Source organism: Microcebus murinus, chromosome 26 (assembly GCF_040939455.1).
Source record: "Microcebus murinus isolate Inina chromosome 26, M.murinus_Inina_mat1.0, whole genome shotgun sequence".
Lineage (NCBI taxonomy): Eukaryota > Metazoa > Chordata > Mammalia > Primates > Cheirogaleidae > Microcebus > Microcebus murinus.
The window spans coordinates 3,139,860-3,165,449 of record NC_134129.1 but is presented as its reverse complement, the minus strand read 5'-3'; the positions used below and the strand labels follow the sequence as shown (position 1 = coordinate 3,165,449).

The following is a 25,590-nucleotide window of genomic DNA, read 5'->3' as shown; positions in this document are numbered from 1 at the left end:
GATAAAATGATCTAAACACTTGGTATTAAAACACAAAAGAAAAAAAGGTAAGATAAAATCTAAAGTGCCTCAAAGGAAATATTAACATCTTCTTAATAGGAGGAAATGAAGAAAAGAACATGCTTGTGTCAGAGCACTTTCAGGAAGCAATCATAAATAAATGTAATGGTAAAGATCCCATGAGAACAGAACTCTTAAAAAGACGTTATTAAATACTCAAAACAAAAATATTGGAATATAGATCTTTTTAAAATGACTACAAAAGATAAATACTATTTATAGTTAAGTGCATCAACTTAATTTCTGGTAAGCAGGATAGCATATCCTACCTTGATTGCCGCCAATCCCTTCAAAGGACCAGATACCACTATGCCCTACTGATGTAGACAAATTACTCCCAATAACAGATGGAGCTGAAGTTCCAGTTTGCCTGATACGTGCAGAACGTTCAGTCCCAATAGGGACTGGAACTTTCCTGTCCTGAGAGACGCTGCTGGGCTTTTCTGACCCTAAAGGTACTGATGAAGGGGCAGGAGATGGTGCACGGACTCCGGAGGGTACCGACTGTGCAGAAGAATCTGGAGAGAAGATATTTTGAAACCGAAATAGGTCATTTATAGAACATGTAATTTTACAAAACCAAATCTTAAATTCTTTTTTTTTAAAATGATGAATAGATGTACGTAGTTTCAGGGTACATGTGATAATTTACTATATCATATAATTTGTAAAAATCAAACCAGTGTAACTTGGGCTATCTATCACCTTAAATATTTGTCTTTTCTTTGTGCCAGAACCATTCAAATTCTTCTAGCTATTCTGAAATATACCAAATCTTTTTTTTTTTTTGAGACAGAGACTTGCTTTGTTGCCCAGGCTAGAGTGAGTGCCATGGCGTCAGCCTAGCTCACAGCAACCTCAATCTCCTGGGCTCAAGCAATCCTGCTGCCTCAGCCTCCAAAGTAGCTGGGACTACAGGCATGCACCACCATGTCCGGCTAATCTTTTCTATATATACTAGTTGGCCAATTAATTTCTTTTTATTTATATTAGAGACGGGGTCTCACTCTTGCTCAGGCTGGTTTCAAACTCCTGACCTCAAGCAATCCGCCCGCCTTGGCCTCCCAGAGTGCTAGGATTACAGGCGTGAGCCACCGCGCCCGGCCTATACCAAATCTTAAGACCAAATTCTGAAGATATCTTATAAATGCATTCTCTCAGAAAAAAACAAATATAAAAGTAATGGTTAAGTAATAAATTATGCATGTTCAAAATTTGGTTAAAGTTCATGCGGTAGGAGGTAGAATGTAATATCAATGCTGCAAAGCAGTCAACTACACATGTAATAAACCACTGAACTAATTTTTTTTTTTTTTTTTTCAGACAGGGTCTTGCTCTGTCATAGGGGCTACATGCAGTGGCATCATCATAGCTCACAGCAACCTCAAACTCCTGGTGGGCTTGAGCAATCCTCCTGCTTCGGCCTCCTGAGTAGCTGGGACCACAGGTACATGCCACCATGCCTGGCTAATTTTTTCTATTTTTAGTTGTCTGTCTAGGATAATTTTTCTATTTCTTATAGAGATAAGGGTCTTACTCTTGATTAGGCTGGTCTTGAACTCCTGGCCAAAAGCAATCCTCCTGCCTTGGCCTCCCAGAGTGTTAGGATTACAGGCATGAGCCACCTTGCCCAGCCTAACATTTAAATGAATTAACCCTTGACACTAAGTAAATTATAATACGAGAGCAATGAGAAGACCATGTTTAAAGATAAACAATAACAACAATAAAATAGAGGTGGGAAAAATCACTGCCTGTACTGGCTGTTCCCAAACTATAGTCCTTGGGAACACTTGCTATTTTTTATGTTACAATGAAAACACAAGGGGATTCAGGTAAATAATTTGGAAAATCTATGTAATTAAAAAAAAAATGTTTCTTTAAATTGGGACTTTGCAGAACCTGATAAAATACAAATAGGAAGCTATGCCTCATTGCCCAAGTTTGTTTTATCTTGTGGATATTCCACAGGACACACTTTTGGTAATGACAGCATCTAAGCTGTACTCATCAAAACAAGGTAGAGTTCTTAATACAGTCAATTTGAGAGTATTCATTAGTGTTTCAATTTCTTTGAGAAAAATAAAAAAACTAAAAATTATGCTTCATGTGAAAAGTTTAAATATTAAGCACATTTAAATGATGTAAATGGTAGAAGTACGTGAAGATTAAAAATCAAAACTGTATCCTGCAGATTCACAATTATTCATAACTGCCTAACTAAATGCCCCAGAGTCATTTAATAATACTTTTCTATTTAACCATTTAAACATTTAAGTTTTCTGTATGCATGTAAAAAGGGATTCAGATAGCTAATAAATTTGCAAAATCTATCAATCATCTATCTTCACACACATACACACATATATGTAAGCACAGTGCTTTTATTTCCTAAGGTACCTTTTAAAGAAATTTGGGAGGCAAAGAAAAATTCAGTTATGCTATTTAGCCAGAATATGTTTCAAAGACTTCTCACATACATTTCAGAATTACATAGATAAGTGCTGGTAAGTGCTGTCGAAATCAATTCCATCTTACTAGTGCTCACAGATGTCTATTTTGATTAAATTGATACCACCTCTAGTGACTATTAAAAATAATGAATATGAAAGTGCTTTATAAGTTATAATTTATTATACACAGATATTGGCATTATTGAGAAACCAAAACAGGAAACATATGGGCTTGTTTTCTATAAAAGTAAAACAGGAAAACTATTCCTCTCTAGTGAAAAATTAAATTATGTCTCCTGTGGTCATACATCTCCCAGACTTAAGAACAGGAGAATAGGAGAATCTCAAAACAGTCCAAGGAAGTCAATGGAAAGCAGAAAATGCAAACCTGAGACCAGCACATGAAACTAGGAAGATACCAGCTGTGCAAGGAATATACAATAAGGTCTGAAGAAGCTGAAACACCATGGGCCCTATGAACTCTCAAAACTACCTTCTGAAGCCTCCTTCCTGGAACAAAGCCCTATAATGATAAATCAGAAACTTCTGGGAACAGAATCCAAATCGAGCAGGAAAAGGATAACAGAAGCAAGGCAAAAAGCAGACCCAGCCAAAAATAGTGGAAGGAACCAGTGGGGGTAGATATGGACAACAAAGCTGGAGATTTAATAAACTATAAGGCCATATTTTTCGCACACTTCCGAAAACAACAAAACAGAAATTCTAGAGCTTTTAAGCTATAAAAGATATCCTGATCCACTTATCCCTCCTGAAAGTTCAGGCAAACTCATTTCACTTAAAAACACAGAATAGAACTACAGTTGAATTCCATATAAACCTATTAAATAAAAGAGAAATAGACCTATAGCATCCCTATAGACAATCAAATCACTCCAGAAATAAAACAATAACCTGAAATTCCAAAATGTACTGAAAGAGAAAGATGAAAGAACAGCACAATTCAGAATTAGTAAAAATGAAAAGAAGACAAAACTTAGGAAGGTATTAAAAGCAAAAGAATATTTCAGAAAAGGCTGAATAAAACTACAAGGAACACAAGAACATGTCAACACAAGTGATAAACAATAAGAGTTTGTGGTATTTTTCTTAAAACATTTTGAAAGGGCACACTTAAATCCCTGAGAAAAATCAACCCACAGGCAGACAGGAAGGAAGGAGAGAAGGAAGAACAAATGAAGTCTACACACACCCTGGGAGACTGCCCTAACCTCTGTGTTGGATCACTTTTCCTTTCCTTTCCTGCATCCTTCCAAAAACAAGCAAAGCAAAATACCAGCCCTTAACATTCTATTTAAGGGAACACAATAACTGGCCTTGCCCCACTTGAGATTTACCCTTCTCACAGACTTTGCCACTTCACTAACCACAGTATTTATCAGCTGACCTTGTTTTCTGCTCCCTTCCTGAATGTCCACTGGACCTAAGAACAGGCACCTGATCCGAGAACGATCCATTTTAGGCTAGCTATGACTGACATGGCCTGACCTGAACATATGAACTGAGCCAGTTACAGTCTTCATTCAGGAAGGGGCAATTGATACACAGAGAAAAACTGGTTTAAGTAACTATGAAGTTGAACCATTGAGGGCTGTATGTAAGATGAGATGAAGCAGCCTAGGCGTAAAAGAGCAGAATGGAAGAGATTCACAAGAAAGAGACCATAAATTCTCTAAGACACACGGTCCCCAACCTTTTTGGCACCAGGGACCATTTCCATGGAAGACAATTTTTCCACGGGACATGGGGAGTGGTGGTTTCCAAGTAATTCAAGCACATTGCATTTATTGTGCACTTTATTTCTATGATTATTACATTGTAATATATAATGAAATAGTTATACAACTCACCATAGGTTGGGGACCCCTACTGTTAGAGACAGATGGGAGAAATCAGGTATCACTAAGTCCTGGAAGGTTCTAAAGATGGTCCTGCATAGCCTTATAGTAAACATCATTTACCTTAAAGATGCCTGGAGTGAGTCTATATTCTTTGTCATGAAAAGAGCCTAGCTGAAATACTTTACTGATCTATTTTTATAATTTCTTTAATTAGACAAAACAGGGCAAAATTTAATTCAATCATATTATTTCATTAAAATCCAGCTTATATGTTAGAGGAAAAAACAGGTTCTAGAGAGAGGATGGGGCAGCTTATATGTAACCTTATAAAATTTGGGGAAACATTTTAGAAAAAGAATGCAACATTACAAATATAAAATCATGTGCAGCACCTTGGAAGGGGCCCGTACAAATGAGGTGCCCTAAAGCTTAAGCTTCACTGACATTATGGTAAATTCACCTTAGTTTAGAAATGGTAACAGGGTCCAGAGTTAAAATTGAAAGAGCAATATGACTTACAAATTAAAAAAATGTTCCTCCCACAGTAAAATTACATTGTACTTTCCTTATGGTTTAGTTCAGTGAGTATTAAACATACCCTAAATTTAATCAGGAAGAAATAGTAGGGAAAAAAATTAAGAGGCATTCTAGCAAACAACTGGCCTGTAGTCTTCAAAAAAGTTTTTGTTTGAAAGATAAAGACTGAGGGAATAGCTCCAGATTATTTGAGACTAAAGAGATGTGGGAATTAAATATTACTTTCAGAAAAAAATAATTTTATACACACACAGGGATACATATGGCAGAAGGGAGAAATGTAGTAACACATTATCAATTGGTGAATCTGGGAAAAATATACAAAGGTTCTCTGTATACTCTTGCACATTTAAAATTTCTATTAAAAAAGTCAGAACTGGCCAGGCGCGGTGGCTCATGCCTGTAATCCTAGCTCTCTGGGAGGCCGAGGTGGGCGGATTGCTCAAGGTCAGGAGTTCAAAACCAGCCTGAGCAAGAGCGAGACCCCGTCTCTACTATAAATAGAAAGAAATTAATTGGCCAACTGATATATATATAAAAAATTAGCCGGGCATGGTGGCGCATGCCTGTAGTCCCAGCTACTCGGGAGGCTGGCGCAGAAGGATCGCTTGAGCCCAGGAGTTTGAGGTTGCTGTGAGCTAGGCTGACGCCACGGCACTCACTCTAGCCTAGGCAACAAAGCGAGACTCTGTCTCAAAAAAAAAAAAAAAAAAGTTAGAACTGAGAGAAATAATCAAATATGATATGTGAAGTTTGAAGGTTCCTGGTTCAAGAGGGAAAATCTATAAAAAATGTCTTGGGACAATTCCCTAATATTTTAATATGGTATATATATATCAGATGATTATTATAGAATTAACATTAATCTATTAGGTATTTGATAATGATATTATGGTTATACAAGAAAATGTCCATATTCTTAAGTGATGAATGTTTTTAGATCTTAAGTATCATATCTGCACCTTGTTTTCAAATGGTTCAACAACAAAAAAGCAGAGCGAAAATAAATGAAAAATGTTTTAAATAATTAGTAAATTTAAGTGAAGGGAATGTGGATATTCCTTGAACTATTCTTTAACTTTTCTATAGGTTTGAAATTTTCTGTAACAAAAAAGTTGTTAGAAGGTAGCAAGAATGAAAGCAATTTTAATGGCCTCAATGACATCCCGTATCAACAATGTAGCAATGTATTAAAAAGCACATATTCAAAAACCTAACCTAATTTGGTTGCATTATTACAAAAAGTACAATATTTTTGCAATAAAGGCACACACCAAAACCCTGAGAAAACAACCTGTCATACTTGTCAATAATATGTAAGAGTTTCTGAAATACGGTGTTATGAAAGTAATAAACAGTAATATCAATAAATATGTTTTTGGAACCAGCCCTACTCAGTATCCGTAGGGGGCTGGTTCCAGGGCCCAATCTGTGCATATGCAAGTCCCTTAAGTAGGGCCTGCCGAACACATGAATGAGAAAAGTTGGCCCTCCACACACACAAGTTTGCATTCTGTGAATATTGTATTTTCAGTCCCAGAACCTGCCCCTCCAGAGGTCCCACTGTATTTATTTTTAAAAATCTGCATATAAATGAAGCACAGTTCAAACCCATGTTGTTCAAGGGTCAACTGTACTTAAAAACATTCTCTGCTCTGAGAATTCATTCTCTTTTTAAGATTAACTACCAAAAAATTTCAGGTAACACTTATCAATAAACATTAATGTTATAATTTTAATTCCTTTTCTCTTTTTTCCTATATTTTATGAACATGAAAATCAAAAACCATATTTGTTTTTATATGTAAATAGGTGAATATAAATCACCCATAAGTAGACATTTTAAGGAAAATGTTCATTCCTACGGTGGTTTAGTTTCAGTTCAACACAGAAGACACTGCCTCAGATCTGTTGTATATTTAGGGATAAAAATTTTGAAAGCATAAGAAAAAACTATGCAGAATAAAGTCATTCTAAAAATATAATGCATTCCAGACTTTTTAATCAGTGGCTATTTATAAAAATGTTTATTCCTCTGTTTTCATTCCATTAGTTTAGACTATATTCAAGACTTAGCTATAGCTATTAAATTGTCCTTTATTTTCTCTTTTTCCAGGTGTCACTATATAGTAACACATTTCTATTTCTTTTTTTCTTTTTGGTTTCAACACAACAATCATTATGCATAGTGACACATTTCTAAAACTATTAGAAAACGGGACTTTTACTGTCAATATCATCACCGTCATCCTTGTCATCAAAATGAAAAAAAAAAAAAGTAACATTAGGAGATAACATGTACATTTTTTCATTTATTAATCCTATGTGGTGGATATTACAAATCAGGGAGTTGATGTTCACTAAAGTGATATACCTAAGCTCACTTTACTCACAAAGGCATGGGGTGGGGGACTAACTTGAATACTTAAACATTCAATAAATTATGACTATTAATTTAACATGTAATTAGTACCTATATTACAAAAAGTTCTTTGATAATCCGGACTATTTAACTTTTAGGTTTTAAAAATTATTATTGTCATCTTCACCCTAAAATCTCTTCAAATTTATGTCCCTAAAGAGACAGACCACTGAATAGGATAAAATACCAATCTTTAATACAGACTGAATTACCTTCCATTCTTCAATGTATAGCTGTCGATCTTAATTTATTAAATAAATAACTATCCATATCCATCTAGAATACAGAAACCTGTGTGGAATACAGCTTTAAATAATTGAAGCTGTAAGCTTTTACTAGATATTTAGGACAAAAATGTGATGAGCAGCTATTTATTCCTTAGAATTATATTTAAGTATTCTATTTAATGGGTCATGTTTAAAGAAGCTGGGTTACAATACTGTTAATTTATATTCCCTTCATCTCAATTATGACTCCTAAGAAATTTGTAACTGTTTTCAAAGATATATAACACATCTCTAATGAGAACTGCCATAGATTATTTTTTCCTCTCCTTTTGATATACTATTTCTCAAATGTTTCTATATTTTTATGAGTCACTTAAAAAAATTTTTTTTAGAGACCGGATCTCACTATGTTGTCCAGGCTGGAGTGCACTGGCTATTCACGAGTGACTATTGTGCACTACAGCCTCAATCAATCTTCCCAGCTCAGACTACTGAATAGCTGGGACAATAGGCACATGCCAGGGTGCCTGGCTTTAACAGTCACTTTGAGTTTGAATCTTTATTAAAACCACTTCCTGTCTCTTAGGGGCACCCATGCAAACATAATGAATATTCTATGTGACTGTCATTACTTGACAAACACAAGAAAAACTATACAATATATAAATTCACTATAGGCCACAAATTACTGCATGCTTCAACTGGCAATGTATTTTGATGTGTCTCTAAAATATTTGAATTTATTTATTCTTTCATTCTGTTAATCAGGTTCACTATTACTTGTTCTAGCACTGCTAAATGAAATTTGATGGTTTCCTCCATAAAAATGGATTCTTTAGGCTGGGTGCAGTGATTCATGCCTGTAATCCTATAGCGCTCTGGGAGGCTGAGACAGGAGATTGCTAGAGCTCAGAAATTTGAGACCAGCCTGAGCAAAAGTAAGACCCCATTACTACAAAAAAATGGAAAAAGTATTCGGGTGTGGTGGTGCATGCCTGTAATGCCAGCCACTTGGGAGGCTGAGGCAGGAGGATCGCTTGAGCCCAGGGCTTTGAGCTACGATATGCCATGACACCACGGCACTCTACCCAGGGTGACAGAACAAGACTATGACTTAGACACACTTACAAAAAGATTCTTATTACAGTTTCCTGAAGAAGTAAGCAATTTTATGTCTTTATGTCAAAAACAAACAAACCCAGACTGACTACAGAATTCTCTTAATTCAAGGTGAATTCTCTATTGGTGACTGATCTTCCTTAGTTTAAAAATTTATCACTGCTTCAAAAGTCTGATTAAAAACACACATCTAATAACGTGAAATCAGTTGTGATATTTATGTAGATGAGATTTAAAGGAGGACAAAAATCATATTTAAACTAAAGGCTAGAAATCCTTATTCTTGGTAGCTGTATTCTCAAATAAACCTAAAAGTAAATGTAATTTAAGAAGAGGTACGAGGATATTTTTCCCTTAAAAAAAAATGATCCCTATTAGAAAAAACTTCAATGTAATATTCTAGGTCAGATATAACCTAGGTTGTTTCCAATAATTTAAAAACCTGGAAATTCTTTTGAAATTCCAGCAACTGCCAAGAGTACAAATTATATTCTTACCAATATTAAAATTATGATGAGGATTAAGTTAAAAATCCCCAATATTAAAATATATAAAACCTTTTGTTTTTAAGAAAATACATATGCAAGCTCTTCTTATGGAATTATAGCATATAATACTCACCATTTGATGCTGATGAACACGGAGTCAACAAACTAAGTGGGGAAAAATGTTGTCTGTTAAAGTTAGCAGCTGTCGGTGCTCCTCCAAGGGGTGCCCCAGGTCCATACATCTGACCTCCTGAAAGGTTTGAGGCAAAGTTTCCCAAATGTGTAGAAGAAGGTGTTACAGAACCATATGGTGAGTCCATATTGACAATACCTATAATGTAGAAGATCACTGTCATTTAAATGCTTACCCCTAGGAGAAATAATTACACAAACCTAAAATTCTAAGAGGCCCTAAATATATCCAAAACTATTTTAGATTATTAAAAAAATTCTCCTTAGTTACTTCTATCAGTCCATTGATTTGTCATTTGTTTTACAAAGATTACTATAGAAGCAATAATTATCAAGGAAAATATTTTTATATTTGTTCTTTTATTAGCTATTATAGAATACATTTAGATCTAATATCAATATTATAACTTAAATGTTCAAGGCCCAAAGAATTGTATAAAATTTACTTTTAAAAAACCATAGGAAAGGCCGGGCGCGGTGGCTCACGCCTGTAATCCTAGCTCTCTGGGAGGCCGAGGCGGGCGGATTGCTCGAGGTCAGGAGTTCGAAACCAGCCTGAGCAAGAGCGAGACCTCGTCTCTACTATAAATAGAAAGAAATGAATTGGCCAACTAATATATATATACAAAAAATTAGCCGGGCATGGTGGCGAATGCCTGTAGTCCCAGCTACTTGGGAGGCTGAGGCAAGAGGATTGCTTGAGCCAGGAGTTTGAGGTTGCTGTGAGCTAGGCTGACGCCACGGCACTCACTCTAGCCTGGGCAACAAAGCGAGACTCTGTCTCAAAAAAAAAAAAAAAAAACCATAGGAAGAAAAAAAATACTGTAGATATGCTTCTATGATGGAGAGATCTGATGATTAGCATCTTAACTAAGTGGTCATGCTTTCCATGGCCAATAGTAAGACAATCTGTCACTGAGTGTCTTCTGGTATAATGCAGTTTGAGGTTCAAAACATTGCCTATATGATGCTCCTTCCAAAAATGTTCGACCTGGATCTAATCACGGATTGAGAAAACAGCTGAATCTGAAAACATCTGTTAAGGACAATTAGACTCCTCAAAGGACTTAATGTCATGAACTGTAGAAGAAGGTAGTGGGGATGCTTTAGACTCTGGAGATGGGAGGCACACAAAAGGAATGCATAAAATTTGACTGAATCTTAGATGAAAAAGGAAAAGACAGGCATAAAGGATATATTTGGGATAATGGTATTTTATATTGGGTATTATTACCAAGTTAATTCTAATTTTCTTGAGTGTAGCAATGATGGCGTAGCTATGAAGGGAAACATTGGGAAGATGCCCACCAACGTATGTAAGGGTAAAGTATCATAATGTTTAAAATCCACCTTTTAATTATTTGATGAAAGGCAGGAAGGAAAAGAAAATAGAGATAGGGATAGAAAATGGGGGGGAGGAAAGACAAAAAAGGAAAGAGAAGAAGAAAGGCGGAAAAGAAAGATGAGAAAGGGAGGAAAGAAAAGGAGAGAGGAAGGAAGGGAATGAGAAGGACAAAGATGGAGAGTTTGAAAAGATGTTAACAAGAGGAGAACATAAGTGAGGGAGTATACAGGTATTTACTATGCTATTTATTCTGTTCCTTAAATTTTTATATGGCTTAAAAATTTTCAAAATAAAATCTGAGTCTAAATAAAAATGGTAAAATTATTTATATAAGAAAAGTTAGTTAAGCAAAGAAATAAAAATATGCATGGAACACAAAATGAATTAGAAAAAGTAGAGAGAAATGAAAACTAGTATATCTTGAAGAAGTTTAGGAGAAAATAAAAGAGATGCTTCCTATGTAATAAAAGAGGAACATTTCTAATTCTAAATGACCTGAATCAAGCAACTGACTCTTAATTTAAACTTCAATGCTAATTTTGGCTCTAATCAACTATACACCTTCCAAAAAACCTCCCCTCTCTTAATAAAGCTGACGTTTTTTCTATATGTCTACACAAAATAAGAATTTATTTTCTTTTTCTTTAAATCTTAATTTCAGCCATTATCAATATACTTAGATTATCACATTTTTGGAAAGGTGAAGTATTTTCACTAAATTCCAACAATTATAAAAATGAAAGCATTTCCCATGCATTAGCATATGATCTTTTAAAATCTAATTATATTGATTCTGTTGTTTCAGTACTCATGAGAAACTCTTTTTGAAAGTATACATAAATATTTCTATCAACTTCTAGCAAAGAAATATTTACTATGTTCATTAAATTTTATTTACCTGCTATAGAAACAAGTAAAAATAATATCCAGTTGCCATTAAAGTTGGAAATTTTGGTCCCAGAATGTCATATCTCAAATAACTCAACTCAGGGGTTGGCAACCTTTCCCTAAAAGGGCCAAATACTAAATATTTTAGGTTTTGCAGGTCACATGGTCTCTGTTCCAACTATTCAATTCTGTCATTATAGCAACAATGCAGCCATATATAATATATAAACAAATGGGCATAACTGTGTTTCATTAAAACTTTATTTATGAACATTGAAATTCATATTTTGTCTTTGAATTTTGTATTTTTGTGTCACATATTATTCTTAAAATTTTTTTCCCCAAATATTTAAAAATGTGAAAACAGGCAGAATAACCATAGTGTGTCAACCTCTTGCATGGACTGTCTTTAATTACTGGAAATGCTCATATTAAAACACAAATAGTTCTAAATGTAAATTGGTATACTGGATTGGATCCTGCAACAGAAAAAGGACATTTTTGGAAAAACTGGTGAAATCTGTATAAAATCTGCAGTCAGGTTTGTAGTACTCTACCAATATTAATTTGTTTTAAAATATATCATGGTTATATAAGATGTTTACATTAGAAGAACCTGGGGAAATTATAGAAGAACTCTCCTATAAAAATATTTCAAAGTAAAAAGGCAAACAAAAAGCACAGCCTACAATCAAAATATCTTTAGATCCTCTATAAATCAGTGTTGTCCCATAGAACTTTCTATGATAATGGAAATGTTCTACATCATTGCTGTCCATTATAGTAGCCACTAGCCACAAGTGATTAGTTTGACTGAGAAGACACATTTTTAAAATTTTATTTAGTTTTCATTAATTTAAATTTAAATAGCACACATGGCTAGTGGCTACCATATTAGACTATGTAGCTCTATATTTTTTTCATTATTTTAAAAACAAAAAGACAATCAGAAATGAAACCAAATTTCAAAAATTTTTCTTAGCTATTTTGATTTTGAAATAAAAGCAAACTTTTGGTGGCATTACTTTATAAAATTAAAACATAAGAGACTTTTTTAAGAGAGAAATATATACCTGATTTTTAAAAAAATCTTATTTATGGGTAATTCTAGAAAAATCTAGTTTTTGAAAGATTTTGAAAGATTAAAAAAAAGATTTTGAAAGATTAAAAAAAAATCCACCACACTAAACACACATAACACAATAGCATTTGAGTTAACTGAATACAACAATCTCTGTCCATGTCACCCATATAGTAAAAACATTAGAAAATAACCAAGAATTTTCACATCATATGTATAAATGAGCAACTCCAGAATGAAGAAACATAAACTCACCTGAGGGACTTGGAGAGGGTCTCTGTAATGGTGGTCTAAAACCTGGAGCTTTAGAAGTATCAGACTGATGTAAAGGATCTGAATTTGGCAAATATGAGGATTTTCCTGATAGCATAGATTCTGGTGTTGACTGAGATGAAACAACAGATCCTCCCCAAAAGGCATGAGCAGAAGTAGGGCTGTTTTCAAACAATGTGTTAAAGGGCCCAAATGGTAAGGGGGCACTGAAATTGGGAGCAACAGGCTTATTTGCTGGATGTACTGAATTCTGACAAGCACTTTGTGTACTTAAGGTTGAAGGTAGCTGAACAGAAGAGGGAACGCTGTGAGGTCTTTTGATGTGATTGACACTGAGGACTGCAACAGATGAATTCTGCACTGGAGCTGGATTCTTGTGAGGGGCAGTTGTGCCATGAGAGGGTGGCCTAACAGGAGGGGTTTCCATCTTAGGAGCAGGCTGGGAGCATCCCATTTGTGTCTGGGGCATAGGGTAAGTCACTGGGGCAGTAGAAGGCACCGCCACTGGAGCAGAACTCGTTGTTGCTAAAGGAGGAACAGTCATTCTAACTTCCGAGGGAGGAACCTGAGACTGCTGAAGAGGTGGTCTTGGCTCCTGAGAAACAGATCCCGGAGGTTGCTGCTGAGCAGAATGAACTGATGAACTCCCAGAAGAACTGCTGCTGTGTGGAGGTCTATTGTTTGTTATTTCTACTACAGGTGGACTACCTGCTTCCTGTTCAGAAGCTGCCCCTTTATTTGGAGATGCTGATCCACAATCCAAAGGGCTATTTCTAGAAACCCCTCCTGGCTGGGCTGGCGGCGATGGGGAAGATGGGGATGATACTGGATAGTGTTCTTTGGCAGTAGGCATAGGATATGTGGCATTTGTCGGTGCAGTGCTGTTGTTGCTTGCTGTGGTTGTGACTGTTGTTGTGGTGGCATTGGATGTCTTCACAACTGTAACAAAAAGCTGCCTTCTAACAGAAGGTGAACTTGGACCACCATTTGTAGATGTACCAGGCACCGTTGAAGCTGATGAACTGGTTGTAGTTGTGGGACTTGAAGTTAAAGAACCTGCTGAATTCACCTGAGAACCACTGCTATTCTGATTGCTATGGCGAGGCACCATGTGAGGCTTAGGCGAGTTAGTAGCTCTGGCAGGGCTCAAAGGCCTGACAGGAAAAGGACCCCAAGTGGATTGAGCTGGTGGAAAAGTACCTCCAAAGTGGGTCATGGGCAACCTTGGTGGACGGATCTGCTGGAAAGTCTGAGCAGCAAGCAAAGCATGTGCAAACTGTGGCGGAGGATATGCTAATGGAAGAGAAACTGGAAAGCCAGGCCTCACATTATTCACTGGGTTCTTAATGGTTTTGTGGGTAGATGCAGAAGAAATTGCAGGCACAGTGAGTGCTGTGGCAGTTTGAGATGTTGATGACAGAGCTACAGTCGTCATTTTAATTCCCATTAGGGAACTGTTAGCAGCAGTGGTGGTAGGTGCTGATGACCCTATTTTGGAATTTGCTGAGGAGCTTTTCAAACGATTCTTTGGAATAAGTTCATCAATTTCTTTGTCTGGATCCTTGATCAGAGCATTGATCAACTGAGTTGCTTGTCTCGTCGATTCAGTGCCACCCCTATAAGTTGACCAAACAAAAAAAATTAGGTTGAATTTCCCCTACTTTTAAATATGTAAAGCCTACATTCTCCTGTGTGTATGTGCTCAAGCATGTGTGTATACATACACATACAGAGAACACATAACAAAAGTAAATCTGTAATTTTCCTACCATTCTTGAGGTATTCTGCAAACAAAGCTATAAACTGTCCTGCATTCACACCATATTTTTCAGAGGACTAGTCAATGATTTATTTTCCAAAAACTCATTTTATGATTGTTTCCCTAGACTAAGAAACCATTTTCCTACTATAAAATACATTACAGTTAGAAAAACTGCACATAAAAGTCTATGTAATCATCCTAGCACTCTGGGAGGCCAAGGCGGGTGGATTGCTCGAGTTCAGGAGTTCAAAACCAGCCTGAGCAAGAGTGAGACCCCGTCTCTACTATAAATAGAAAGAAATTAATTGCCCAACTAATATATACAGAAAAAATTAGCCGGGCATGGTGGCGCATGCCTGTAGTCCCAGCTACTCGGGAGGCTGAGGCAGGAGGATTAATTGAACCCAGGAGTTTGAGGTTGCTGTGAGCTAGGCTGACGCCACGGCACTCACTCTAGCCTGGGCAACAAAGCAAGATTCTGTCTCAAAAAGAAAAAAAAGTCTATGTAATCTATAATGTTATTGAAAGTTAAAAAGTTGATCAATAATAAAAATAAAAGGAAACAAGCAAAATAATATAAACAAGTAAGAAAACAGCATTTTATCTTAAATCCTGGCATCTGAGATAACTCCATCTACTGCATATTCACTAGTAGTTTCTCTACTGGTTGGGTGATTATTTTTTATTTTTATTTTTTTTTACTTTTTATTATTAATTTTTTTTTAAGAGACAGGGCCTTGCACTGCCTTGCCCAGGCTGGAGTGGCAGAGGCAGAACCACAACTCAATGAAGCCTTGAACTCCAGAGCTCAAGCGATCCTCATGCCTCAACCTTCTGAGTAGCTAAGACTATAGGCATGTGCCACCATGCCCAGTGAATTTTTTTAATTTTTTGTAGAGAAAAGGTCTCGTTTATGTTGCCTGGGCTAGTCTCAAACTCTTGAAGGACTGCCTCAAGCAATCCTTCTGCCTCTGCCTCCCAAAGTGCTGGGATTACAGGCATGAGCCACTGTACAATAATTATTATAACCCCTCTGGGAAGATGTCTCGAAATGAGGGAGGAATCCTGGTAATGCCAACAACAGCTGTTATAACATCAATCCCTAGTGTTGGATCTTTAGGAAAATATATGATTGCAAAGAAAGCCTTTCAGAAACCCAAGGGAAAAATTATCTATAAAGACTATCTAGGCCAGGCGTGGTGGCTCACACCTGTAATCCTAGCACTCTGGGAGGCCCAGGCAGGCAGATTGCTCGAGGTCAGGAGTTCAAAACCAGCCTGAGCAACAGCGAGACCCCATCTCTACTAAAAATACAAATTAATTGGCCAACTAAAAATATATAAAAAAAATTAGCTGGGCATGGTGGCGTATGCTGGTAGTCCCAACTACTTGGGAGGCTGAGGCAGAAGGATTACTTGAGCCCAGGAGTTTGAGGTTGCTGTGAGCTAGGCCGATGCCATGGAACTGTAGGCCGGGGAACAGAGTGAGACTCTGTCTCAAAAAACAAACAAAAAAAGACTATTTTCCTCTTTTCTAGACAAGGCAGGGTGCAACTCCCCAAATATCCCAGGGAAAAGCAAGACAAAGGAGAAGACAATGAGTAGGAATATAAACATGATAGTTAGTTAACTGCCTCCTTACTTTTTAGGGGGGACGTAACTATCAGCCCTCAAATATACCATAAAGGGGCACCTGCCGCTCACAAACAAATTTATCACTGCCACTTAAAAACATATGAAACTCTTTCAAAGGAACTTAAATTTACTTTAAGGTAATTAAATACAGCTTCTTACAACCTTGTGATTTCTTAGAATATCATTTTTATTTTATGGATAATCAGGCACAGACACATTAGGTGAGTTATTCAAGATAAGTTAAATTTTCAATTCAGAGTTAAATCTATTATTGAGCTCTACTATAAAGAAACAATCTAAAAATAACAAATCTCAAAGGCTAATTTGAGAAAAAGATAAAAACTCACACTTAAGTGCTAGAAATTCCTTAAAAGTCTCAGAACAAATTTTTACGAACAGTTTATATATAGAAATTTTTACGAACAGTTTATATATAGAAAAGATGATCTAAACCTTTGTCACACGCACACACACAAACTTCCCATAAAACCCTCTAAAAGACTTCATAAGAGTCTATTAACTAGAAAAAAGAAACTGTAAAGCTTATCTTCTCAAACATTAATAAAACTCCCATTTAAAAAAGTATACTATTAAACACAAAGTTCCATTGAAAACTCAAGTGGATATATTTCATTAAGCTATAGTGCGATACAACAGAAAGGAAGAAAACATTAAGAGACAAAATTTTGCCTTATAGTTATTATCCGGTCTCCTGTCTTGTCTTTCTGCTTATCGATGTCTATGTGTGCACCAGTGAACTCCCGAATAGCATTGATATTACAGCCTCCTCTTCCAATCACTCTGGATATCACAGTTGATGGAACAGATACTTTCTTTGACCTATTAAAAAGCAGTAAAAATAAATTGAGATAAATCATTAATATTAGTAGCTGTGACTTTAAAAAGAGGAAGAAGTATTACTAAAATGTTTTTCTATAAATACAGAATAGATTATGGTTAAACAAGCCTCTTTAATCTACTATTAATCTAGATGAACAGACAAAAGGCAACTGGGAGCAATAGACAGGCAGACAAATTTTACTATAGCTTCTCATCTCCTTATCAAAGATTGTTCAATTTCTTGATTGTTATCCTTCACTTATATCTGTAAAGCACATACTATGTAGGCATGCACTGTACTAATGCAAATACTAATCGCAAATAAGATAGGCATGAGTCCCTGCTCACATAACATTAACTATGTAGATATAAAATAACAAAAACTACACCACCATGTGATGAGTGTTCTCAGAGGGTAGCATAAAGACACACTGGTCAGAGCATTTAATCTAGCCCAGAGAGTCAAAAAAGGCTTCTCCTGGGTACATTTTTGGTGTTTTACTCACATTATCCTTTTATTCTCTAATACATAACTGAAAGAATGACATTAATAATTTATCATTTCCCTTCCTTCCTCTAGAGGCATTAAAATGACTATCCACAAATATAAGAACTTGCTAAAGGACATTTCATAATGGAAATAGAAAAGCTGACTAGAATTTTTAAAAAACAAAATACTTAAAAAATTACATTTTAACTTTAAACATTCAGATCCAGGAAAGGTAGATATAAATCTCTGATAAGCCAATTAAAGAACACTTCTAAAAGAAATATAGCATAGTTCTCAAAGAGAATCATTTATGCTTTAACAAACAAGTAAATATTTATTTAGAATAGCAGATGAAGTATTAAATTAATATGTGATATTTTTTTAAAAGTAAGACCATTTTATAAACAGAACTAAGTTTGCTGACAACTCTTTTTTCCCTAAAGGGCATGATCAGCCAATGATCATTATTATTTCCAGATTAGTTAAGAAATTCTTATATATCATGATATTAAATGCATATAGAAAAACTAAATTATCTTACTCTTGTATAGAGAATACTCTGATGAAATGATTTCAGTTAGTTCAACAGAGTGTGTATACAAATGAGTGTGTGTGAATTACACCTGTAATTTCTAGCCCTTTGGGAGGCTGAGGAAGGAGGATCACTTGAGGCCTCCTGGGGAACATAGCAAGACCCCATCTCTAAAAACCCCATCTCTAAAAATTTTCTTTAAACGACATTATCTGTGTGTGGTGATGGGCACCTGGAGTCCTAGCTACTCAGGAGGCTGAGGCATGAGGGTAGCTTAAGCCCAGGAGTTTGAGGTTACAATGAGCTATGATCATGCCACTATACTCCAGCCTGGGCAACAGAGAAAACCTTGTCTTAAAAAAACACAAACAAAACAAAACAAGAGAGTATAATGGATTACATCCTTTCTGAGGTTGAGGTATCTTATCTCCTTTTAAGTTTCTGAGATATTGCATTCCTACTCTTTGATACATATTTAAAAAATCCTAAGCAAAATAAAATATTTTTATCCTGAAACCCTAAAGGTATGCCATAATTAAAAACAGGATTAGATCAATAATTTAAAACCAGTACTTATTCATTCTTCAAATGTTTACAAGTGGCTTATGTAATACTTACACTAACATGTACTGATGTCAATCTACATACAGGGCTCTGGGATTACAAAGTTGAACAAGATACAATCTAAACTAGTTCTTCAGAAACTCTAATACTCATGGAGGCCAAACACATACCTAACATTTTATGTAAAATATTACAATTTTAAAGTATTAATATATAATTTCTATTCATCTAAAATGTGGAGTAGCTTGTCTCTGTTGGCTAGATTTAGCCTTGAGCCAACAGTTTGTTTGTAACCTTTAGAATAGGAGAGGGAGTTGTTCACCCCTATCATACATAGCACATAAAAAGAATGAGAAAAAAAAAATCAAAGAAACAATTACTCACCTTCTTACAACTTCTTTCCATCCTTCTTCCCTCTTTTGCCCACGCTTAGGACTTGCTACCGTTAACTTCCCATTTGGAGAGGAAAGAGGAGATGGACCAGATTTTGTGCAAGTGGATAGAGAATTACTGGTCCCTTCACTGATACTCTCTGACAATCTTTAACAGAGGGAGGAAAAGTACAGTAAATATACACATGTAGAATTTTTAAATGATAAAGGTGATCTATTACATAATTTATTATTTTATTTCTTTTTAGATTAAATATGGTGAACAAATGAGGATTTTGTTTTTCACTTCTCTTCAATACTTAGCATATGAAGAGCCCATTTTAAGAAGATACTACCTAGGGGACAGACTTAGCAAGATTTAAATCACAATAAAAATCCCTGTGAAACCACAATCAATACTCTTTATAAGTTTGACATCCAAAAGGAAGAAATTACATAGTAAAAATGTGACATCTCATTAATACAAAAACCTAAAATATAGCTTATTTTTCAATTCAATTGAAAGTGTGCCTCTAGCACAAAGAAAAATCCTTATCTTGCAAGTGGCTAATTCACTTGCTTTACCAAAAAATTCAGCAACAAGGTGTTTTATGATGATACTATAAATAGTAAAAATAAAAATTGGGACTAACTTTATTGAAGCCTTGCCAGAAACAGATTTTCTTTCCTCCTTTGGAAATGTAACAAGAACTGATGGCTGCTTCTTGCTGCTCACAGTGGTAGTGACCACAGCTGGTGCATGATTGTCACTCTTCCTGCTGCCATTGCTGTTACTGCTTTCATCACTGCAGCTTGAAATCCTCATGTTATCACTGTCCCCACTCTCGCTGGTACTGCTGCTCTTGGACTCTCCATTCACCTTCTCTGGCTGACTGTATGAAATTGGTAGTGGATCATCAAATATAATTTGAACGTTTTCTGGAGTAATTTTATTTTTCCTGTTTTTCCTCTTTGAACTTGTTGTAGTTATGGTATTATTTCTTTTGCCATGGGAACCTGCCAAAGTTGTCCAGGTTGCAGATATACCTATGGTTGTAGTGGTTGTGGCACTTGGAGGCTCTGTCAAGACTTCAGGCTCATCTGAAAAAGTTGCAATACTAAATTAGCAAGTTCTAAGTGTTCCTAGGATATATTTAGCAAAGCAAAGAAAAACCCAATATAGTTACTTCACTACTATTATACATAAAATCATCAGTTATTCTAGCATTTGTTGGTAATGAAGTGGATATGACCGATCTCTTCTCGTCTCTGTGCCTAAGTCCTATTCAAAGCAGAGCAGGTAGTTATAAGAATAGGGGGACAATTTGGAAAACATAAATATGTACTATATATTACATATTATTATATAATTATTAAATTTCTTAGGTGTAATGTTAGTGTGGTTATGTAAAATACTGTTCTTTTACTGGAAAATACATACTCAAGAATGTAGGGGTGATTTCACATGATGCATACAACTTATATCCAAACTACTCAAAAAAAGAGAAAAAGATAGACAAAATTCACGTGCCAAAATATTTCAAGAATGTAGGTAATATACAGGTGTTCACCATATTAACAGCTGAACTTTTCTGTAGTTTGGAAATTTTCAAATTAAAAGGCTGGAGGAGAGGGAAATTCTGAAAAACACACAAACTGCTTACACATACACACATATTTGGTGGTTTAGTGCCAACAGTTCCTCCCTACTATAGTCAGCCCTCCATATCCATGGATTCAGCATCCATGGATTCAACCAACCCCAGATGAGTAATAGTATCTCCAGACCTGGATATCCACAAGGGTCCTGGAAACCCAATCCCCTGTGGAAATCAAGGAATGACAATATTTCAATCTCAGATAATCTTCTAATTACAACCTAATTAAAAATAATTCCTTCATTTGAGGAATCTGACTATGGTCTGGATTATAGATGGCATTAAGAATTACTCTATAATATCATTATAGAATTATCATTTATAATACCTAAAAAGTAACTAATTAGTAATTATAAATGGTATTAATATGATATAAGCAAATGTCATTCTTAGAATGTGTGAATTATTTATAGGTGCAATGTCAGGATATTTACAATTTACTTTCAGACAGCTCAGAAAAAATATACATATAGGTATTTAGAGAGAAAAAATAAAGTAAATATGGAAAAATGTTAACAGTTTTGTAAACCTAGGTGGAATGTATTCAGGTACTCGTTTCTCATTATTTCAGCTTGTCACTAAATTTGAAATTCTTCATAATAAATAATTAGGGAGAAAGTCAATGAACAAAAATATGCACATAAATGCTTTAAGGGCTTAGTAAGTTAAAAGTCTATTTTTACCTATGTGATTGATATTAAAGTAAATATAATTTTAACTAGAATGTATTGTATGAAACAAATTGGAAGACTGTTTAGAGACCATACCATCAACTTTAAGCTTTTCTTTTTCTTGAGCAGCTTGGAGTTCAAAGTTCTCTTTATTTTTGGCTTCAATTTCTTCTAGTTTTCTTCTTTGTTCTTCCTTTTTCTTTCTTCTCTTCTCCTTTCTTTTTTCTCTTTTAGCAGCCAAAGCCAACCTCCGACTTTCTTCTCTTAACTGTTAAAGTATCAATAAAATAGAAATGTAACATTGGAATTTATCCTGGAGAAGATGATGTCACATTATCAGGTTTATTATAAGGCAATCAGGATACCATAAAATTCAGTCATCTAGTTCAATTCATTATTTTACCAAGATCATAGTCAAACCATTCTAAAGAGTCATTATTTTTAAAAAATATCAAGACCAAATAAAGGGTAAAAGATATCTAATTTTAAAATTGATAAATGATAAACAGATATATAGCTTTATAAGCATTAAGGAAATGTAAAGCTGAAATGACAAAGAACCATTTCTCAATCATTAATATGGCAAATTTAAAAAGACATCACACATATCAGCACAAGTATGGAAAAATAAGTTCTATCCTATATTGCTGTGGGTACAAATATTTACATTTCAGAAAAAGTAATCTGAAATGCTTCTATCAAAATTACAAACTACTTATCCTAAGAATTCTATAAAATTATCTTTAGCAAAAAATAAAGATTCAGCAATTTTTGCTACAAAATTGATTACAATGGCAATAAATGAAAAGGTAAATCCATCAGTATAAAAGAATTAGTTAACAACAGTATGCATTCACAGAATACTAGGTAGCCATTGGAAAGTGTTACAAATATGTACTTGGAAATAATTTACATTTCTTAGGGGAAAAAGGCACATTGCAGACTACTAATCACATTTATAGGGGAAGGGAACCCTTTCTATGCTATTTGTAGAAGTATAGAAAAAAAGGCAAGAACAAAAAGGTATGGAAGTTATGGAAGTTACTCAGAGGCTGATTACCTCTGGAGGGTAGAGCTGGAGGAGAAGTAGCAGAAAGATGGAGATTGTCAATTTTATTTTCTATAACTGCACATTTTTTCTATTTGATAAAATAAATGTTCATTACTTTCATAGGCAAAAAATTAAGGATAAGTTTAAAAGTCCAATAACATCTCTTAGTAAATTATTTTAACTGTTACATTTTCTTCCTTGGTTCATAAAGGTAGGAAAATCATCTTCTAAATCTTTTGTTTGCATGTCCTCTAAAAAATGTCTCTTTTAAAAAAAAAAACAACTGCATATTCCCTGCCTGTAATCTAGTGTTTTAAATATATTTAAATATATATACATGTCAAAACAATGATATTGTTTATAAAAGTCACAATATCCTAACTAGTGAAACCAGTTATCACAAACTCATAAGCCAAATCACACTTTTTCTTTTTTTTTTTCTTTCTTATTTTAGCGTATTATGGAGGTACAAGTGTTAAGGTTACATATATTGCCCATCCCCCCGCCCCCTCGAGTCAGACACACTTAGTTTTCATCAGAAAAGGTCTGACTTTATTTTTCAAGTCTTTGCTTATGCTAGATACTTTGTCTTGCCTTTTCAAATTCTCTCTCTGGTTTCTGAAAAGTTTGGCCCACCACCAGGTTTTTACATCCTGGGGCAATGCAATCTACTTACCTTCCTTTGGGTAATAGGTATGTTTTGTTCCTTAAATGTCAAATAATGAAGGCAAACCCATATATAGTATGCCCATACTTTCTTAAGCAGAAAGATTTTAGGAAAGAATATACTTAGAAGTTAAAGATACAGAAATTGCCTGTATGGTAACCCCTAGGTCTCCCAGAAGTACAGAATTTCCAGTTTGAAGATCAGTAAAAGAAGAGTTTTTGCCTCTTCTAAAGGATAGGGGAGAAAACAGTAACTGGTGACCTACACTTCCTGGATCACTACAAGGGAGAATGAGTAATATTTGATTGGAGAGTTTGAGAGAAGGAACTGAGCATGAGTGACTCAGCTCATTCCATCCTTGCTTTAGTGGAGTTAAAGGCCTGTCCTCAGGAAACACTCTTTCTCCATTCTAGCCCCAGTGAAGGAGAGACCTGTGGCCACCTTGTTGAGCACTGATTTTGTGGAACGGGTTTGTGTAAGAGGAAGGGAAGGAGTGGAAGTGAGGGTGAAGAATATGTCTGAAAAACATTATCAAAGCAAATGTGGCTATAGATATATATTATATTAAGCCTCTCCAATTCAGAAACAGGAACAATAAAACTATCTTGAGAAAGGTACAGAAAATGGTTTTGAGGGCTCAGAATAATAGCAAGTGAGGTTTCAGACTTCTGGCATGTCCACGAAGGGTTTTTGATTTTGCTGGATTAATTTATCCACTGGCAGGAACTAATTATCACTGGTATTTAAACAAGGCAGGGTGAGAATTTTTTTAAAAGTAAAAGAGTTTAAATCAAAAAGCAGGATTTCATCTAAGCTCCTATGGCCTAGATAGCATGGGGGTAGTGGGCTCTGGTACATCTTAGTGGGTATAGCTGGGTCTCAGATATGCAAGTACCTTAAGGTTTATTAATAAGCTGGCCCTTTGGCAACAGTAACTTGAGCCTAGGCTACCAAACTTTTATACTTTAGCTCTGAGAGCTAAGTATTTGCTATTTTTTCTAAATTTTATGACTTTATTTTTTCTCCCTTCTTCAGAGATAGTCTCATTCTCTCACCTAGGCTGTAGTGCAGTGGTGCTCGCTCACTGCAGCCTCAAACTTTTTGGGCACAAATGATCCTCCCACCTCAGCCTCCCAAGTAGCTAGGATTATAGGTGCATGCCACCATGCCCAGCTTATTTTTTTATTTTTATTGAGATGGGGGTCTTGCTGGTCTCGAACTCCTGGCCTCAAGCGATCCTCCTTCCTCCACTTCCCAAAGTGCTGGGATTACAGGTATGAGCCACTCTGCCCAGCCTAAATTTTGACATTTTTATGCTGGTGTTTCAATAATCTGGCAGATTTTAATAACCCTTTGGGCTCACTACAGAGTAGGGCACAAATTAAAAGATCCCAGGGATAATATACCTTTCTTGGGGGAGGGTAGAGGCTTTGATAAAAGAGGTGAAGTTATACACTAACCTGATTGTGGAATGGGAAAGGGCACTAACCTTAACTGGTTATTCTAACTGAGGGCTTGGGAAACAAAGTGACATTTGAGAGTTGAGTTTTATGAGACGAGAATTTAAGGAGTTGGGGACAGACATTCCAGATTAAAGAAATACTGCAAATTTGGACATATGGAAGTGAATGGGATATGTGAGCAATAGAGAACCATGGTGAAAGATGAGCCTAAGAAAGTAACATAAGAGGACCTGAATGTTTGGAATTTCCCATGCAGTCAATGAAGAGGCACTCAAGGTTTTTGAGGAAGAAGTAAGGCAATGCCACCTGTGTATTACAAAAATATGGGGAAGATGGGAAAGTTACATTGGAGCAGATAAGGAAGAGATTAAAGACAAAAGATGACAGAACGACAAAGATATTTATACAGGAGAACAGTTAAGAAACCTATTGCCAATTACTTCAGGAGAAGTGAAAACTCAGAGGAAGAGGATGGAACAGAAGGCTCAGATACAGAGACTGCCAAAAAGCTAAATACAAAGGTGATATGATGATGATATTGATACAGTTAATATGTACAGAGTTTAACATATGCCAGGCACGGGTCAAAGTTAATTTACTACATTAACCCATTTAGTGGATGTAGGGAATTGGAGACAGAGAGAAGCAGAAGCTGAAAATGGCGTCAAGATTTCAGAAAAATGGGTCCATAGCTAAAAAGTTAAGGCAAAGGGGCTTGAGTCAAAAGAAAATATTTTGGAGAAATAAGCTTATATTCTGATGGGAATGATCCAGGAGATGGGAAAAAATAATACAGGGGAAAGAAAAGATAATTGCTACAACAATGTTGTTGAGTAGGGAAAACCAGATAGGATCTAGTAAACAATGGAGAGAATGTTTACCAGAAGTTTGTCTACTTGCTGGTAGGAAGTATATGGATGGTGGTATTGGTAGGAGGATAGAT

General features: G+C 35.5%; 1 protein-coding gene across 6 annotated transcripts in view; it reads right to left on the bottom strand.

The window, feature by feature from the left end:
* Positions 1–25,590, bottom strand: part of ANKRD17 (ankyrin repeat domain 17) — a 158,897-nt gene that overhangs the window by 12,496 nt on the left and 120,811 nt on the right. For all 6 annotated transcript variants that reach the window (XM_012744846.2, XM_020284306.2, XM_012744875.2 and 3 more), the window contains 7 exons: positions 21,563–21,734; positions 19,791–20,238; positions 19,151–19,306; positions 17,031–17,180; positions 12,927–14,560; positions 9,299–9,496; positions 330–578 (listed from right to left, as the gene is read on the bottom strand). In XM_012744846.2, the coding sequence (XP_012600300.2) occupies positions 330–578; positions 9,299–9,496; positions 12,927–14,560; positions 17,031–17,180; positions 19,151–19,306; positions 19,791–20,238; positions 21,563–21,734 (3,007 nt within the window). The remainder of the gene's footprint in view (positions 1–329; positions 579–9,298; positions 9,497–12,926; positions 14,561–17,030; positions 17,181–19,150; positions 19,307–19,790; positions 20,239–21,562; positions 21,735–25,590) is intronic.